At 49.5% G+C, this 20,058-nt stretch overlaps 2 protein-coding genes across 5 annotated transcripts in view; both read left to right on the forward strand.

The window, feature by feature from the left end:
• PIP5K1C (phosphatidylinositol-4-phosphate 5-kinase type 1 gamma) overlaps nt 1–20,058 on the forward strand; it is a 156,120-nt gene that overhangs the window by 117,537 nt on the left and 18,525 nt on the right. The gene's annotated exons all lie outside the window — the stretch shown is intronic.
• LOC146772435 (uncharacterized) lies at nt 18,120–19,811 on the forward strand. Its single transcript, XM_085639350.1, has 2 exons — nt 18,120–19,546; nt 19,609–19,811. Exon 1 carries the CDS (start codon nt 18,137–18,139, stop codon nt 19,172–19,174), a length of 1,038 nt encoding a protein of 345 aa, XP_085495476.1. The 5' UTR covers nt 18,120–18,136; the 3' UTR covers nt 19,175–19,546; nt 19,609–19,811.

Below are 20,058 nucleotides of genomic sequence, written 5' to 3' on the forward strand. Positions count from 1 at the left end.
GGAAAGTCTGGGGCAGGCGGGCGGCTCAGCGGCGGCTGGGTCGCTCGGGAAGCGGCAGGCAGGAGAAGGCTGCAAGCGGCGTCAGCAGGAGGGGGCGCCTAGGCCTTGTTACAGGCACAGTGGACCAATCAAAAACCTACCTAATTCGTTGTATTGTCCGTATTTTGAGTTTAAGTTGATGCTTATATTTTTCAGTTCAGCTCTATTCCAGACTGTGTTTGATTCCAACGTGGCAGTATATATTTTTCACACACCACTTGATAATCTTCTTATAAAAATATACTAGGACAAAAGAGATTAGTCCTCGTAAAAATCCTATATTCATCCACAATCCCAAATCTTTTATGTTTACACCAATCAATGTGTTTTATTGTGGTACATACCTTCTACAAATAGCTTTCTTCATCCTGAATATCTGCTCTTCATATTCCTCAATCCAAATCCTTATTATTTCTTGCAATTATTCGTCTGTTTCCACAAAAAACAAAGAAAAGAACCAGTCTCAAAAAACTTGCTGTCTTAATTTCACAGTTCACTAGTATATCCGCAACAATCTAAACAAGTCTACAGTGATATTCTGTGATATTGTGCCATTTAAAACTCCTATATGTTGAGCAAAAATCCCAGAAGCTGATTCACTAAGGCTGATCACTCCTATTAATCGCCCTCTAAAAAGTGGGTGAACTCGTATTATCGATCTAACAAAGTGCCGACTCAAAAATCCTTAAAATGCTTATCCACAACTGCCACCAAGCTCTCGTGTCCACGAACAGCCTTCCTTGTTCAGGTCTCCCATTGTGAATAGGTTCCTTAAGGGCCTTACTCACTTGTTTCCTCCGTCCCCTTTCATAATGCCCTAGTGGGATTTGAATTTAGTCTTGACCTTTTTTTTATGTGTGCTCCATCAAACCTCTTCAAAATTGCCCTCTCAGGCTTCTAACTCTTAAAACTGCTATTTTCTTATTGCCATTACCTCTGCTCTCGGAGTTAGCAAGCTTAGGCTCCATCTTCCAAACCTCCTTATCTGTCTGTCCATACAGGAAAAAGTGGTGCTTCGAACAAAAGCTTTGTTCCTCCCTAAAGGGGCCACACCCTTTCATGCGGGACAATCCATTACTCTGCCCACATTTTACCCTCCCCGTATCCCTCCAAAGAGGAGGAGAGACTCCACCGCCTGGATCTAAAACGTGCGTTGTTTTTCTATCTTGACCATACCAAAGACTTCCAGGTGGATGATCAACTCTTCATTGGCTTATGTGGGTGCCAAAAAAGGTCAGGCTGTACAAAAACGGACTATCTATTGATGGTCCTTAATATCTGTCAGGCAGCGACGTGGGTGTCCCTGCACACGTGTACTAGACACTACTGCCTTAATAGCCAAGTCCGGCGGGGAAGGCTACTTAGCCCATTCGGACCTCCAGGACAGCCTAGTGTGATCTTGATTTGCAAACCCTCCTCTGGTGTTGATATTGCTGGTGTATCTATTCTAAGGTAAAGAACTAATAGTCTCTATCAGATGAATATGTTACTTACTTTCAGTAATGATGAGACATATATTAGCTTCCTTACCACCACACCCATCCTCCCTGCTCTGCAAACTGATTTCTTGGAATTGGGACTCCCCTAAAGGGCCCTAGTTTTGATGCACCAGTGGTCAGTGTCTTTCATGACTCTGCGCTTCTGGTGTGGAAAATTGTGTTAAGAACTGACGTCTGCGTGCATGGGCGGCGCCTATATAGGTCCTGCAACGTCATCCCAGCCCCACAACGGACACGGAGCCTACTGACGCCACCTACCGATGCTCGGGGGTACTGCTGTTTAAAAAAAAAAATCTCCAGATCCAGACTAACACCTGGGGGAAATTCTAAGTTAAGGAATCTACAACTAAAATATGTCTCTACCAGATACATTGTTACCAAAGATAAGTAACTTGTTGTTCAGGTCCAGAGCCACGATAGACTAGATCTTGGCTGATGTCTCTGTACAAAACTACTGAGGACATGCTCCTAGTCCCAGAAGAGTTCCCAATGATGTTCATGCCTCAACACCACTATTACAAATGACTGAACAGGTTATTCAACTTGTTCCCCATAATAAAGATGACAAAGACGTGGACAATTTACTCTATCCTCACTACACTGATGCTGCTTTGTATTTACACCTACGAAGTGCTAGTGGCCTTGATACCTCTGATGAGACTGATGGATTCTCCATTGGGCACCCCACACACCAAATTATGCTCTTTCTTTGAAGTGGTTGTTCGCAGAGGTTCTAGGATTTCAATTGCCCACTGTGGATACTAAGGTGAATTTAATCACAGAAACTTTACAGCGAGGTCCTACAACTTTTGTCCCATTGCAGTTTGTCAAAGAGGCTCTGCTGGAGGCTTTGATGGAGGCATGGTTCAAGCCTCCCACAGAGCGGTCAGTAAGCAAACTTATTGATAATTGCTAAGACCTGCCTTGGTGGAACCAGCCTTCTTGACTCTGCATCCGACATTGGAAAGCCTAGTCCTACAGGTTAGCAAGTAAGCAGTAAGATAATAGCTGTCCCACGGGTCTGCCGGCAGGGAGTCAGAGCACCTTGATACATTGGGAAAGAGTCTTCTCCTCCATCAGGTTGGCTTTGAGGCTCTTTAATGCACTTAGCCTTTTAGAATGGTATATACAGGCCCTCTAGTACGTGACAACGGAGATCTTCACCAATCTATCTGAGGATTTTTGCAGCTTGTTTGCTCAGATGGTTCATCATGGACAGGATGCAGAAAAGAACATTTTACTGACTTTTGAATAACATTGACTGGTTTGACCGTGCTATATTCACCAGGGTGGTAGTCCGTTCCATGCCTGGCTGCACGCCACAGGTTTCTTTGGAGATGTGCAGATGTCCCTGATGGAAATGTCATTTAATAGCTCCAGGCTCTTTGGAGAAAAAATAAACTTAACTTGGAGCTTTTCAAAGAAAGCTGGTTCTCTTTTTAGGCTTATGTCTCCTGCCTGCCAATTTCACCAGCTGTACTGGGAATTTTATGGATACTCTCTGGCCTTGCCTATTGCCAGAGACAATCTTCTCAACCTCTACTTCTGGCCATGCTGCCCTTTCAAAGCTTCAGGAGATGAGGTGGTGGCAGCAGCTAGGTCATTGGGAAGCGCAGTAGTCCTTCTCCTCCTAGTCATCTGTCCAGCTGGAAAGCACTTACCTCAAGCCAATGGGTCTTGGATGCTTTTCAAAATGGGTATGCCGTCCCTTTTCATGTTCCTCTTGTTTTTGCCCGGACTTCAGCTGAAATATGCTTCAATGCTGTCCAAGAAAGTGATCAAAAGGGCAATAGAGAGGGTCACTGTGACTGAGAAGGGCCTCCTCAGTACTTTATTGGTACTCCTGGTACGTTATCGGTACCCCAAGAAAGGTGATGATGATCCTAGATCTTTGGTTCCTGGACACCTTTCCTCAGACGGGAAATTCCATATGCTGGCCAGATTCTTTCTGCTCTAGAGGGGGAATTGAATGGTATCCTTGAATTTGCAGGACGTGTATTTTATCTTGCAGTTCCAGAAACGGTTCCTGCATTTTGCGGTTCATCATATAATCCACATGTGTGGCACTCTGGTACATACTTTAATTTAAAATGTTAATTTTTTTTTAAGATCTCCTAAAGACACCATGCTCATAGGAGATGTAATATTTGTCTCTTTTTATTTGAAAGAAAACTATGGTTAAAACAATGACACCATAAAATGCATTTGGCTAAAAGGCCCTCTTTTTATTTCTCCCTCAAAAGGAGGGAAATGAAGCAGGAAATGGTGCACATATACATTAATAATTACATTGTAGAAATGACTCTCCTCATTTCAGGAATCAAAATGTGTCAGGATGCCATACATCTATGTCAGGCATTTCATTTTTCCTCCCTTGAAGCCAAGAGTCTCTGAATACAGCAGTACCTTTTATAAGCTTGTTCACTATTAAAAGCATTTTGAGGCAAAGATCTGACTTCACTTGTCATCTTAACATTTCCATATTCATGTTGTTTTGCCTGACATTAGAATGTTTGTGTTTCTCACATTTACCAAGAAGAATCTCTCCACAGCTCTCCTCTTCAACCTCCATACCTGCTCTTTTTTCCATTGTTCCTGCTGGAGTCTCAGAAGGGCAAACACAATCTATGCGTTTACTTGCCAGATTCTCCATCACTATAAGAGTATGATATATGTCAAGAGATGCCATTGAAGAGGTGGAGGGCACAGAGAAGCCGCTCACCTGAGTTCCAGGCTGAGCCTTTTGTGTAATAAAAAGGAAACATTCTATCACAAGTTCCTAAAAGAGCAAACAGAGGTGTAGTTCCTGCACCTCCTAACTTAGCAGAAATCACTAGGACCCCAGGGCATCCCACACAGAAACTATGTGTTTGTCCAGTGTTCGCTAAGAAAGAAAGAGAAGAAGAGAAAGAAAGCACAGGTCACCACATAATCCAGGCTTATAGAGCTCGTAGAGGCAGAACTCTAGAACCATTGTCGAAGCAAGCTTTGTTCTAAAAGGAATAGCCTTAACCAACATGATACTCAGGATAAAACTAGTAGTCTCAAAATCGATGGCATATTCTCTTCACTGTTCAGAATTCATCCTGTAAAATTTCTCAGTTTGACAGTGTGGTGATCTTCCACAAAAGAGCAGCAAAAACTGATATAAGTGGAAGCTTAAGATCTGTTTAGGACTTTCTAGAATATACCTCACTTAAGATTGGGGATGCCTGTATTATCAGAAATTCTGGAATCCACCATGGAAGTGAAGTGCCATCTCAGAGGGAGTGTAGGACATTCGAGTTCCCAGACCAGAATCCCATATTTTTGAGAGGAGCCCTCTATGGGATCCCTATTTGTTTCAGCCATTACAAGCGGTAAATCCACTCTTCTGACAGACAGCAGATGAATGATAACTCTGGAAAAGGATAGCGCAAACAGTAGCAATGTCACTCTAATCAGTGTGTTCCAGATCTCTCCCTAGCGTACCGACTGCTGTTCCTTTTGGTATTTCTCTTGAGCTCCTTACCCTGATTCATAGTAAACCTAACTATCATGGCCTCTACACTGCTGATGATTGATACTTGCCTGATCGATCCATATTTATTACATTGTTGAACTGCGACTGCCTAAAGGAGTATAAAACTTAATTATCCTGCTCAGTGGTTTGTAGCCTTCAGTGTGTCTATGATGGCACTCCAACACAATAAAGGTTTTCATCATATAAACGAAAGTTGCCATTCTCAAAGTAAGAGAGTATGTTGTATGGCAGCTGTGCTCGGGCAGTGTCTCCAAGACGTAGGCCATGATTAAAAGTTGGGCAGTTAATTCCGTCCCATGCGTACACCCCTGTTTACGCATAGGATGGAATTAAGAGTTTGGTTTTATTTAACGTGTCTGATAAGTATCGGATGCATTAAATAACCCAACATTTGTTGGTCAACCCTACCGAAATTTAACAGGGGAAATGTGTACAGTATTTACAGCACCATGCAGATTTTATTGTGTTAAACACCAAAATCCACAAGTTAATTATCAATAACTCGTAATAGGTGCTATTTATCGTACCTGATAAATAACAAACCCCAGGATATCTGTATTTATCATGTGTGATAAATAGTACCTGTATTGTATACAAGCCCTTAATCTGTTTAAAATGTTTGCATGTCCCTGAACTTGAACAGCTGGAGGCAATTTGGGTAGGGTAGGATTGAACCTAGGTTTCTCTATCTGTAGCCTTGCAGATTGTTTTAATGCTGCCTCTTAAATGTAGCTATTTCCAAAGCGACCAGACTATCTGTCCTATCATTTAAAACGGTCTCTTCTTTACTGGATGGAGAGTTTCTGTGATACATCAAATCAGCTGCTCTTGCTGTCTTTTATTCAGAGGTCTACTTCAGCTCCTTCTCAGGTGCCTTACGTTAAACAAGACCATCAAGAATGATTTACTCCTATTGCTGTTTTTCGAGGCTAATGTTTGTAACTTTATTGTGCTTGATATAACATGCAGATGTACTAATGGAAGTAACTTGAGTTAACAAAGGAAAACCTGGATTTGTAGTGTGGGTGATAGTAAACAGAACAGCTTGTAGTGATTGAGCTCTAGGGGTCTCATCACCTGGACCATCTTTCCGCTATTGGCTAAAAAAAAATTAAAGTTATAACTGCCTTTTTTTGGAGTATCCATTTCTGAAGGATACATCTGCCAGTGGATTCCTCACCTTGTGAATATCCCCTGCGCCAGCATTCCACTGAACCTTTTTCCCCAGCTCTCTACGCCGACGTGGACGTCATAATACCTCGGCTCTGCTCGCGACTCCGTATGATGTCACCGGAGCCATAAGAGAGCCACGTCGGCGCGATGGCGTCCGTTCCCTATTTTCCGCGCCATCGACGCGTAACGGTTTTCCAGCAGTCTCCTGCTACTTTGTTGTCTTGCAGTGGGTTACTGTTTCTGGCTAAGCCATGTCTTCGACGAGAAAGTCAGGTTTTAAACCTTGTAGGGAATGTGGGGCCACATGTCCATTACTGAACCCCACGAAGATTGTTTATGGTGCCTTTCATCTGACCATGATGTGGATGACTGCTCCTCTTGTAGAAAGATGAACCCCAAGGCCCTGAAGGAGAGGGAGGCAAAACTCTTCATGGCCAAGGCGAAGAAGGAAAGAAGAGGTAGGAAAAAGGAGAAGTCGAGGCCGGAGTCGTCGACTTCCGACTCTTCGGAGTCGAAGAAACACCGTAAGAAGAGGAAGCATAGCTCTTGGCGCCGATCGCCGAGGAGTAAGGCTTCGAGGTCGCCGTCGCCTCGGCGCCGAAGCAATGAAGTTGTTTCTCCTTCTCCTTCCCCTTCTCGTATGTCTCCAAAGAAGACGCCTTCGCCGAAGTTGACTCTGGCGCAGTCCCCGGCACCAGTGGAGTCTCCAGCTTCCGACGCCGATCCAGATCAGGAGGAAGAACTTTCTCCGGTGCCAGCTGAACCTCCGGGACCTGATACTCCTCGACCGGACGCAGGGTCGAACCCATACCTGCAATTCCCCACTCCATGTGCAGATCCAACGCATTTCCTCAATGCGATGTATGGGGTTTTTCAAAGGGCTGCCTTCCCATCCGGCGTACCATCTGGTCCCGTGGGTCCAATGGCATACACCTTGGGAGTGCCGCAGCATTATGCTCAGGCTCCTTTTATGCCCTTCTTGCCGATGGCTCCTTCATGGCAGTTCCCGGCGCCGTCTGGAGATCCATCCCGGCTTCGTCTGGATCGCTTGCCTTCGGAGCCTTCCTCGACGCCGTTGCCGACTCCATCTGCTCCACGCTCGGCGCTGCCTACTCCTCCGGCGCCGCGGCCTCCACTTACGGCGGCGCCGACGCCGGGTCCTCGGATCCGTTCTCGAAGAGAGGCCCAGAGGATTTTGGAGGAGGAGCGTTATAGAGAGTGTTAGACCTGTCAGCCCTTTGGGTGGTCCCTCCTCATCATTATTTATTTTGTCCCACTTTTGCCTCAAACCCTGTTTGAATTTTTCCTTTTTGGGAACCACCAGATTTTTTTTAGTGTTGCTACAGATTCAGGGAGCCATTTTAGCTACCCCTGAAACTTCTGTCTGAGGGTCTGAAGCACAAAATGGTGGCCTCCTGTGACATCACCAGCATCCACTGGAACCTACCAGCACTTTCCAGAACCTTCCAGGAGATTCCAGAACTGTGTGACAGTTGGAAACCGTTTAGAATGTTGGGAGGATAAGAGAGGCAGTTGGCAGTTGGAGCTGGCAGTTGGCACCTGACTGGTGAAGAGAGAGGAGCACAACAGTGAAGGAGGAAGGAGTGAAGCAGCAGGGGTGGAAACTTGTGCCTGGAGTGGGGTCCATAAACCCACCCTTGATACTGGTCCCTACTGATGGATCCCAGCCTATAGCCCTGTGTGGGAAGAAGTCAGAAGAAAACCATCCTAAGGACCTGGACAGCAGGAACAGGCCTTAGAACCAAGAAAGCAGCAAGATTCTGACCTGAGAACTGGTTTCCCTGGAGCCTGGCGTCGAGTAGCCGAAGACCTGGAGCCCGAGGTGGAGAAGCGGCGCTAACTGAGGTAGCAGACGTCGTACCCGGAGCCGCCTGAGGTCGTAAGAGGGCGCCGGCGGAGGTCGAGAGGAATACCAAGGGTCGAGAAGGAAGTGAACCGAGGTCGAGTGAGCGGCGTCATCGGGAGGGTGAAGTCCGCCCTCCGGAGTCGTCGGAGACCGAGGTAGAGGAGCACCGGAGGTCGGGAGTGAGGATCGCACTCCGGAGTCGCCCGGAACCTGTGAGGAGGAGCACCGGAGGTCGGGGGTGAGGATCGCACCCCGGAGTCGCCGGAAGTCGACAGCGAGGCCAGGCCGGCCGACGTCATCGGAGCCGAGAGCGCCATCGGACCGGAGCCGCCCGAAGTCGACATCGTGTGGAGCCTGCCCGACGCCGTCGAATCGAAGGTAGAGGTCGAACCGAGGCCACCGACATCGGACCGGAACCGCCTGCCGGCGTCGTCAAAGAACTGACATTGTGCCGAGGCCGCCGAGACCGAACCGGAACCGCCTCACGGCGTCGACACGACTCCAGCGGCGTCGGAACATCAGAAAAGGGCAGTAAGTGGAGTAGAGGGCGCCTTAGGCCCTGTGGAGACCTGAGAGACTACTCTAAGGGGCTAGGGAGGTGCTGAAACCCACCTGACTGTGCCTGGGGTGAACTGGGACTAACCTAGAGAGGTTGTGTGGAGAGGGAAGCCAGGGCATTGGAATTTCCCCCCCCCCCTTTGATCTACCTCAGTTTAGGCCTCAGCCTTTGCCTCAGCCAGGGAGTAGTACCCCTCAGGCCTACCACAACCCTACAAGCTGTGCCTGGGCCAAATCAGCCCTTCAGAATTGAAGTGTCATCTGCTTCATGAGTGTTGCTGTATACTGTTAATTATTTATTGGGGATACTGTATTTATTAAGTTCTTATCTATTTATTGCTGCACTGTATTTATAGGTCCACAGGACTTGTTGGGGTACAGTATTTATTGGTACAGTATTTATTGGTACAGTATTTATTACCTCAAAGTATTTAATTGTCTGTATATATTGCACTTGTATTTATGCCCTGTTATTTATGATCAACCCTATTTATTTCAGCAAACAGCAAATATTTATTTGACCTGCTCTATTTAAGAATTTGTATATTGTGATTGTTATTTATTTTCCCAATCAGCAACTGAGAGAAAAAAGATAAAGAAAGCATATTTTCATAATTTTTACGGTGTAGAGTCGTTTTTGGAACGGATGCACGCATGGTTATTGTATGGGTATATTGTATGCTTAGCACTGCGCCTGTTTCCTGACCACTCGAGCCAAGCTACCACAGTGTGTCCGGAAGACCACCACCACCCCTTCTAGTGTGGGAGTGGTTTTCCAACATAAATTGGTGTTCAGTGGTGGGATAGAGCTGTGCCTACATATACTCAACAATAACTGTGGGTAGTCCATAGGCCTACACCGGGAGTTTTCTCACAGCGGCCTTCCAAATTGTGGGTTTTTGTTTTTTCCAAATTTACTCTGGTGGTGGGAGGAGGTATTACTAAAGGTACCCCCCTGCATTGTTACTACACAAAACCTGTCCTCTAACCTGAGTGGGCAAGATGGAGTTTGTTCTTGAAAATCTAGACACGTACACTGTGGCCCAACTCAGGGAGTTTTGCCAGCGAGAGGGGGTGTACTGTCCCCCAGGAGCAAAGAAGGGTGCACTCCAAACCAGCTTAAGGGCTTGGGGGGAGGCACGCAGGGAAAGCAAGGCTGAGGAAGAAGACAGGGATGGAGAGCCTGACCCCGAGGGGGCTGAGATGTACCAACCTGAGGTGGGGAACCTGTCCGCAGGGCCCAGGACACTTTCTAGGAAGGGCAGCACTGTCTCTAGTGGGGGCTTATCCGAAGTGGAGTTAACAGACCGGAGAGAGAAGAGACAGCTCACATGGGACTTAGCAAGGCTGGAAAAGGAGAAAGAGGAGCAGAGGATGGCCCATGAATTGCGACTGAAAGAAATAGATCTTCAGATTTTGAGAATCGGGGCACAACCTGTTCCTAATGGTGGCAGCCAAAACCAAGAGTCCACCAGGGAATCCAAACCTTACCTGCCAAAGGACATTGTAGCGAGCTATGGGGCGGGTGACGACATCGCCAAGTGGCTAGCAGCCTATGAGGTCTCATTGAGGGCCCATGGGGTTCCAGCGAAGTATTGGGGAGGGGGATTGTATAAGTACATGCCTCCAGCTGGAAGGGATGCTTTATTGGCCCTCGAAGAGGAGGAGCAAACCCACTACCCCACCATGAAACTGGCGCTCATCAGAAAGTTTGGACTAACTCCGGAAAAGTACAGACAGAAGTTCAGGGGTAGTCACAAACTGGGCACACAGGATTGGGTGGACTTCCTGGACTATGCAAAGAAGGCACTGGAAGGTTGGATTCAAGGCAGTGAAGTAAGGAACTACGAGGAGCTGTTTGACCTAGTATTGAAGGAACACCTACTCGAGAAATGTTTCCCTGAACTGCGGCAACACCTGGTGGATAGCAAGCTGACCAGTCCCCGGAAGCTTGCTGAGGAGGCGGACATTTGGGCTAGTACCCGGGTGTCCACAAGGGGGACTGGAGGGGATACTCAAAAGGCCGGACAGGGCGCCCCCCAGAAGAAAGAAGGAGGGGAAAAGAAAAAGGAGTTCTCCAAAGGCCCCCAAAATAACTTCCAAGGGAAGGGAACAGGATTCACCTCTAAGGCTAACCCGCCCAGAAACCCTAATCCTGGCCAGAGTCAGCAGCCAAGGGTTGTCCATTGCTACGAGTGCGGTGGCGTTGGACACTATAAAGGAGATCCGAAGTGTCAGAAACGATCACCCCCTCCCACCGGAGGAAAGCCCCCCGGAGTAGCTAGTGTAGTGCTCGGGGAGGAGATGCCCTTAACTAAGGGAAGGGAGTGGGCGGGTGTCACTTTAGTGTCCCTGGGAGAACGGGAGATGGTTCCTAAGATCCAGGTGCCCGCAAATACCGCAAAGTATGGGCAGTGGGTCACCATCAACGGCCAAAGAGGGGAGGCTCTGAGAGACACAGGAGCCAGTATGACTATGGTGCGTAGCCAACTGGTGTCTCCAGAGCAGGTAATTCCCGATGTACTCCACCCAGCCGCGATGGCTGACGGCAGAACCGGCCACTATCCCGTGGCTGAGGTTCCCTTTGAATGGGGGGGGGTTGCAGGTTCACTTCGAGTTGCCGTAAGCCCTGCCGTGCCAGTCGATTGTCTGCTGGGCAATGACATGGAGCACAACGCTTGGAAGGAGGTGGAATACCGGACTCACACCGAGATGCTGGGTACACCTGACTGGGCCTGTGTTAGCACAAGGTCCGCGACTACCCGAAGAGGGAGTTCATTCCGGCTGGAGCCTGGAACAAAGGCCCAGCCAGCTGCCAGTCAAGGGAAGAACCGAGGACAGGAGGAGCCTGCCTCGGCGTCTCCACCCCGTAGGACGGATAGGCCACCGGAGGTGGTGGACCAGGAGTCTGCGGAGGGGGACGTTACCAACCTGGAGGACCTACCCATCCCGGCCGAGTGGCACGTGGAGGGAGGCCCGTCCAGGGAGGAATTCTGCCAGGGCCAGAGGGAGTGCCCTACCCTTGAGGGGCTGAGGCGACAGGCCGAAGCCCAGGCAGCAGGGAACGTTGAAGGGAACTACAGTGTTTACTGGGAGGATGGCCTCCTCTACAGTGAACCCAAGGCACCCCTACATGGATCGTCACGAGCCTTGGTAGTCCCTCAACGTTATCGAGCCTTCCTTTTAGAGTTGGCTCACGAGATACCATTGGCAGGACACCTGGGGCAAGACAAGACCTTCGCCCGTCTTGTCCCACACTTTTATTGGCCTCAGATGAAAGTGTCGTCCGATACCTACTGCCGGACATGTGTGTCTTGCCAAGCCAGTGGGAAAACAGGGGTGAAGCTGAAAGCTCCCCTGGAACCACTTCCTGTCGTTAGCACCCCCTTTGAAAGGGTGGGCATCGACATTGTGGGTCCATTAGATCCGCCAACTACAGCTGGTCACAGGTTTATCCTGGTTCTGGTGGATCATGCCACACGGTACCCAGAGGCAATACCTCTGAGGACCATAACAGCACCTGTTGTGGCAAGGGCCCTGATGGGAATCTTTACCCGAGTGGGTTTTCCCAAGGAAGTTGTGTCCGACAGGGGGACCAACTTCATGTCAGCGTATATGCGGGCAATGTGGAAGGAGTGTGGAGTGACATACCGGTTCACCACTCCTTACCACCCCCAGACAAATGGTCTGGTGGAGAGGTTTAACAAAACCTTGAAAGGCATGATCAGAAGTCTGCCTGAAAGCCTGCGGAGGAAATGGGACGTCCTCCTACCCTGTTTACTTTTTTCTTACAGGGAAGTGCCACAGAAGGGAGTGGGCTTCAGCCCCTTCGAGCTTCTGTATGGGCACCCTGTACGTGGACCTCTCAACCTGGTGAGAGACGGATGGGAAAGAACTCCCAGAAAGCTCCCCCAGGATGTGGTGAGCTACATGCTGGCCTTCCGGAGCCAAATGGCTAAGTTGTGGAAGCAAGCTTCTGACAACTTGGAAGCCAGCCAAGCAGTAATGAAGGCGTGGTATGACCACAACGCTCACCCGGTGGAGTTGGAGCCTGGCCAGAAGGTGTGGGTGATCGAACCAGGAGAGCTTAGTGCCCTCCAGGATCGCTGGTCAGGACCCTTTGAGGTGTTGGAGAAGAAGGGTAAGGCTACCTACTTGGTGGACCTGAAGACCCCTCGTCAGCCCCTGCGGGTGCTGCATGCCAACCGCCTCAAACCCCACCACGAGAGGCCCGAAGTCATCTTGATGATGGTGACTGACGGAGGAGAGGACGTGGAAAGCGAGCCTCTCCCTGATCTGTTTGCGTCTCAAGAGAAGGATGGGTCGGTGGAGGGAGTGATTCTCTCCCCATCTCTAACTCCTGAACAGCAGGAGGACTGTCGCCAGGTCCTGGGGCAGTACTCCTCGTTGTTCTCCCTTGTCCCGGGTAGGACTCACCTGTGCGTCCATGACGTGGACACAGGAGACAGCCCACCTGTGAAGTCCAAGATCTACCGGATGTCAGACAAGGTGAAGGCCAGCATTCATAGTGAAGTCACTAAGATGTTGGAGCTAGGAGTGATCGAACCTTCTAGCAGCCCCTGGTCCAGTCCGGTGGTGTTAGTACCAAAAGCTGCACCACCGGGTGCCCAACCAGAACTGAGGTTCTGTGTGGACTATCGGGGACTGAATTCAGTGACCAAAACTGATGCTCATCCGATCCCTAGGGCGGATGAATTGATTGACCGGCTGGGAGCTGCCCAATATCTAAGTACCTTTGACCTTACTTCTGGGTACTGGCAGATCTCTTTGACTGATGGAGCAAGGGAAAGGTCAGCCTTCTCCACGCCCAATGGCCACTACCAGTTCTGTGTGATGCCCTTTGGGCTCAAGAACGCACCTGCCACGTTTCAGCGCCTGGTAAACCAGATCCTCACCGGAATGGAGAGTTTCTCTGCTGCTTATCTGGATGACATAGCCGTCTTCAGTAACAGCTGGGAGGATCACTTGCGTCACCTGCAAGCTGTTCTCCAGGCCCTGAGACAAGCTGGATTGACGATCAAGGCCAGCAAGTGCCAGATCGGGCAGGGGTCGGTAGTGTACCTTGGACACTTGGTGGGTAGGGGAACGGTGCAACCCCTCCAGGCGAAGATCGAGGCCATCATGGCCTGGGAACCCCCCAAGACACAGACTGAGGTCCGAGCATTTTTGGGCCTCACGGGATACTATCGCCGCTTCGTGAAGGGGTACGGTACCATCGTAGCCCCTCTCACGGAGCTCACGTCCAAGAAACAACCTCGACGGGTAGTCTGGACGGAGGCTTGTCAGCAAGCCTTTGAGAAATTGAAGAAAGCCATGTGCGAGGCCCCGGTCTTACGGGCCCCAGACTTTTCCAGGAAGTTCATTGTCCAGACAGATGCATCAGAACATGGCATTGGGGCAGTGTTATCGCAACTCAACGAAGAGGGTCTGGATCAACCCGTGGTCTTCTTATCCAGGAGACTACTTCCCAGGGAACAAAAGTGGAGTGCAATAGAGCGTGAAGCCTTTGCAGTGGTATGGGCTCTGAAGAAGTTGCGGCCATACCTGTTTGGCTCGCACTTCCTGGTTCAGACCGACCACAGACCCCTTCGTTGGCTGATGCAAATGAAGGGGGAGAATCCCAAGTTGTTGAGGTGGTCTATTTCCCTACAGGGAATGGACTTTCAGGTGGAACATCGGCCTGGAGTGGACCACGCCAATGCAGACGGTCTCTCAAGGTATTTCCGCCTTAGTGATGAGAACTCCCAAGGGGTTGGGTAGCTCTCCCCACTTTCAGCTGGGGGGGACGCGTGTTAGACCTGTCAGCCCTTTGGGTGGTCCCTCCTCATCATTATTTATTTTGTCCCACTTTTGCCTCAAACCCTGTTTGAATTTTTCCTTTTTGGGAACCACCAGATTTTTTTAGTGTTGCTACAGATTCAGGGAGCCATTTTAGCTACCCCTGAAACTTCTGTCTGAGGGTCTGAAGCACAAAATGGTGGCCTCCTGTGACATCACCAGCATCCACTGGAACCTACCAGCACTTTCCAGAACCTTCCAGGAGATTCCAGAACTGTGTGACAGTTGGAAACCGTTTAGAATGTTGGGAGGATAAGAGAGGCAGTTGGCAGTTGGAGCTGGCAGTTGGCACCTGACTGGTGAAGAGAGAGGAGCACAACAGTGAAGGAGGAAGGAGTGAAGCAGCAGGGGTGGAAACTTGTGCCTGGAGTGGGGTCCATAAACCCACCCTTGATACTGGTCCCTACTGATGGATCCCAGCCTATAGCCCTGTGTGGGAAGAAGTCAGAAGAAAACCATCCTAAGGACCTGGACAGCAGGAACAGGCCTTAGAACCAAGAAAGCAGCAAGATTCTGACCTGAGAACTGGTTTCCCTGGAGCCTGGCGTCGAGTAGCCGAAGACCTGGAGCCCGAGGTGGAGAAGCGGCGCTAACTGAGGTAGCAGACGTCGTACCCGGAGCCGCCTGAGGTCGTAAGAGGGCGCCGGCGGAGGTCGAGAGGAATACCAAGGGTCGAGAAGGAAGTGAACCGAGGTCGAGTGAGCGGCGTCATCGGGAGGGTGAAGTCCGCCCTCCGGAGTCGTCGGAGACCGAGGTAGAGGAGCACCGGAGGTCGGGAGTGAGGATCGCACTCCGGAGTCGCCCGGAACCTGTGAGGAGGAGCACCGGAGGTCGGGGGTGAGGATCGCACCCCGGAGTCGCCGGAAGTCGACAGCGAGGCCAGGCCGGCCGACGTCATCGGAGCCGAGAGCGCCATCGGACCGGAGCCGCCCGAAGTCGACATCGTGTGGAGCCTGCCCGACGCCGTCGAATCGAAGGTAGAGGTCGAACCGAGGCCACCGACATCGGACCGGAACCGCCGGCCGGCGTCGTCAAAGAACTGACATTGTGCCGAGGCCGCCGAGACCGAACCGGAACCGCCTCACGGCGTCGACACGACTCCAGCGGCGTCGGAACATCAGAAAAGGGCAGTAAGTGGAGTAGAGGGCGCCTTAGGCCCTGTGGAGACCTGAGAGACTACTCTAAGGGGCTAGGGAGGTGCTGAAACCCACCTGACTGTGCCTGGGGTGAACTGGGACTAACCTAGAGAGGTTGTGTGGAGAGGGAAGCCAGGGCATTGGAATTTCCCCCCCCCCTTTGATCTACCTCAGTTTAGGCCTCAGCCTTTGCCTCAGCCAGGGAGTAGTACCCCTCAGGCCTACCACAACCCTACAAGCTGTGCCTGGGCCAAATCAGCCCTTCAGAATTGAAGTGTCATCTGCTTCATGAGTGTTGCTGTATACTGTTAATTATTTATTGGGGATACTGTATTTATTAAGTTCTTATCTATTTATTGCTGCACTGTATTTATAGGTCCACAGGACTTGTTGGGGTACAGTATTTATTGGTACAGTATTTATTGGTACAGTATTTATTACCTCAAAGTATTTAATTGTCTGTATATATTGCACTTGTATTTATGCCCTGTTATTTATGATCAACCCTATTTATTTCAGCAAACAGCAAATATTTATTTGACCTGCTCTATTTAAGAATTTGTATATTGTGATTGTTATTTATTTTCCCAATCAGCAACTGAGAGAAAAAAGATAAAGAAAGCATATTTTCATAATTTTTACGGTGTAGAGTCGTTTTTGGAACGGATGCACGCATGGTTATTGTATGGGTATATTGTATGCTTAGCACTGCGCCTGTTTCCTGACCACTCGAGCCAAGCTACCACAGTGTGTCCGGAAGACCACCACCACCCCTTCTAGTGTGGGAGTGGTTTTCCAACAGAGAGGAAGTGGAGGAAGGTGAGGTTGGTGATTCAACTGAAGAGTTTGAAGGCATTCAGGATGCTAGTGGACTAGATACTACTCCAGAATGGGAGCATTCTTCTACTAGGCCTTCTCCTCCACAAGAGTTGGCTCCTTATTATTCGGTCATCAGAAAGGCTGCATAGTTGCTGGACTTACAGTTGCCCTCTGCGGAATATAAACCAAACCTTTTAACTGAAGTCCTACATTCACCATCGTCTATTGTGGAGTCCTTGTTGCCCTTTAATGAGGCTATTTTAGAGCCAGTGATGGATGTTTGGCGCAAGCCTCTTTCTTCGCCTGCAGTATCCAGACAAGTGGCAAGGAGCTACAGGGTGGCTCCGGAGGATCCGAGCTTCCTTTCTTCTCACCCTTCACCAGAGAGCCTTGTGGTGCAAGCTTCCTGCTAGAAGCAATCGTCAGGCGCCTTCCCTCAAACACCAGCGGATAGGGATTCTAAAAAGACCGAACAATCCGCCAAAAAGTTCTTTTCATCTGGAAGCATGGCTCTTAAATCGACTAATGCCACTTGCTTATTGGGGTGTTATGTTCATGCCCTGATTGACTCCATGAAGCTCCTAAGCTGCCTGAAGAAGAGAAGGCCTCTTTTATGGAGGTTGTTACGGACACTCAAGCTGCTGCAAGGCAGGTTATACAGTCGGGTCTAGACACGGCTGATTCTGTGGCTAGAATTATGGGGTCTTCGATAGCAACTAGGAGGCAAGCTTGGCTTCGTTCTTCCGGCTTTTCTGCGGATGTTCAGGTTACGTTAGTTGACTTGCCTTTTGATGGAGAAAAACTGTTTGGGGAGAAAGCCGATTCCGCCTTACAGAGGTTTAAAGATAGCATGGTTACTGCGAAGTCTATGGGTTTACAGACTCCGGCTAATGGATTTGGCATCAGAAAGTATAGAGTATTTGAGAGGTCTTCATTTCGTACCTTCCGTCAACCTCAACAACAACAACAGCAGCAGCAGAATCCTCTCTATAGGTCATATAGAGGAAGACAAAGGGGTCGGAGAGGTTCTGGCCGCAACCCATCTTCATCTTCTGCCTCCTCTGCTCCCAATGAAGCTTCAGGGAAGCAGCCCTAGATCCCCCATCCTAGATCATGTGAGACCTGTGGGGGGTCGGGTGTCCTACTTTCTGCGAGGTTGGAAATCGTTCACGACGGACCTTTGGGTTTTAAACCTCGTAGAGAATGGGTACGCCCTTCCCTTTCGGGAGTTTCCTCCCCCTTACCCTCCTTGCCAAGGTTTTGCTCAGAGGACCATATGCTTCTTCTGCAAAAGGAGGTTCTCGCATTGCTACAAACAGGTGCGATAGAGGTGGTTCCAGAGCAGGAAAGGGGTCAGGGATGCTACTCCCGGTATTTCCTGATTCCCAAAAAGGACGGCAGATTGCGTCCAATCCTGGACCTCAGAGTCTTGAATTTGTACCTGAAGCAGGAGAAATTCAAGATGCTGACCCTTGCACAGGTTCTTCAGGCGTTGCAGCAAGGAGACTGGATGGTGTCGATCAACTTGCAGGATGCGTATTTTCACATCCCTATCCTGAAGTCGCACAGGAAGTATCTCCGTTTTACGGTTGGGTCGCAACACTACCAGTTTGCGGTCCTCCCGTTTGGTCTTACTACCGCACCTCGAGTCTTCACAAAGGTGATGGCAGTGGTGGCTGCACATCTCAGGAGGTCGGGGATTCCGGTTTTCCCCTACCTGGACAACTGGCTTCTGAAAGCAGAGTCCCCAGAGATGGTGCATCATCATCTGCATGTAACATCTCAACTGTTATTCGACTTGGGTTTTTCGATCAATGTGCCCAAATCTCACCTGGTGCTCTCTCAGCGCAAACTGTTCATAGGGGCAGTACTGGACACTACTGTGTGTCGAGCATTTCCTCCTCCTCAAAGAATTCTCGACATTCAGGAAATGGTTCCTTTATTCCACAATGGAGCGGTTGTTCCAGTTCTGAAGGTCCTTCGCCTGCTCGGTCTATTCGCCTCCTGCATTCTGTTGGTCAATCATGCACGCTGGCACATGAGGGCACTCCAGTGGTGCCTCCGCAGGCAGTGGTATCAGCACAACGGAGATCTCAGGGAGTCGATCAGGATCTCCAGAGAAGCTGCAGCGGATCTGTCTTGGTGGAGCGTGGGGGGCAATCTGTCTCAAGGAAAGCCCTTTCATCTTCCTCCATCGGTGGCCACAGTGATAACGGATGCCTCCACCCTAGGGTGGGGTGCTCATCTGGGGGATCTGGAGATCAAGGGTCTTTGGTCTTCGGAGGAAAGATTGTCTCATATCAATCTTCTGGAATTGCGGGCGATACGTTTGGCGCTCAAGGCCTTTCTCCCTTCCCTTCGCGGTCAGTCGGTTCAAGTCCTGACTGACAACACTACCGCAATGTGGTATGTCAACAAGCAGGGAGGAGTAGGGTCGTATCGTCTCTGCAGAGAAGCGTTACGGCTCTGGTCCTGGGCTCAGGATCATCTGATTTGCTTGATGGCGAATCATCTGGCCGGGGTGCTGAACGTACGTGCGGACAGTCTCAGTCGGCAGTTCTCTGCCAACCACGAGTGGAGGCTTTATCCGGAGGTGGTTTGTCATGTCTTTCGGACGTGGGGGACTCCTTGGATAGACCTATTTGCCACCCGCGGGAACGCGCACTGCCCGTCATTCTGCAGTCTCCAGTTTCCGATGTAGGGGGCGTTGGGGGACGCGTTTCAGTTGAGTTGGGGGACGCGTTTCAGTTGAGTTGGGGCTCACAACTCCTTTACGCGTTTCCTCCCATACCCTTGATTCCTCGTGTTCTGAGGAAGATTCGCCAAGACCGGGTCTAAGTTATTTTGGTCGCCCCGGATTGGCCAAGAAGGGTGTGGTACACAGATCTACTTCACCTTTCATCGCACTCTCCGCTCCGTGGTGGATGTTATTTTATCGGCCAGGCGACACTCCACCAAGTCCGTTTACTCATATAGGTGGTGTAAGTTTGTTAAATGGTGTGGAGAGAGATCCATTGACCCTTTAAAAGCCCATCTTTCTTTTTTTTTTTTTTTTTTACTTTTAACCCCTTCAGTGCCCATGACGAGCTGGACTCGTCATGGGCTGCGGTGGCGCTGTGCCCATGACGAGTCCAGCTCGTCATGAACTCCGCCCGCTAATGTTAAGCGCGGCACTGGGCGGGGAAAGGGGCGGGCATGCAAGGGGTTAATCTTTATTGAATTTTTTTCCCGATTCAGCAACACAATTCATTATTTACAGACCATTATTTATACCTGAGAATTACATAAGGAAAGAAATATAGAAAATCAAAATATACACATCTCGAATTTCTTGACATAAAAAAAAAAAAAAAAAAAACAGTCAAGACAGTAATACATTACTAAATATCATTGCTGTATCCAAGTTCTAATCGGCTCCCAGATAGCCGCCCCCAGCTTTTTTTGTGTAATCCCTTTCAGTTTATATAATGCCCATTCCGTATTATATATAGCAACAAGTTTTGCCCTCCAGCTTGTGAATGCGGGAGGCTCAGAATCCAGCCACTGTGATGTTATACAAGACCTCAAGACTGACATGCAAATGAA

Source organism: Triturus cristatus, chromosome 12, assembly GCF_964204655.1.
Source record: "Triturus cristatus chromosome 12, aTriCri1.1, whole genome shotgun sequence".
In the NCBI taxonomy this organism is placed as follows: Eukaryota; Metazoa; Chordata; class Amphibia; order Caudata; family Salamandridae; genus Triturus; species Triturus cristatus.

Coding starts and splice junctions, on each gene's coding strand:
- LOC146772435 (XM_085639350.1), top strand. CDS start 18,137: ATGGCAGTGGTGGCTGCACATCTCAGGAGGTCGGGGATTCCGGTTTTC.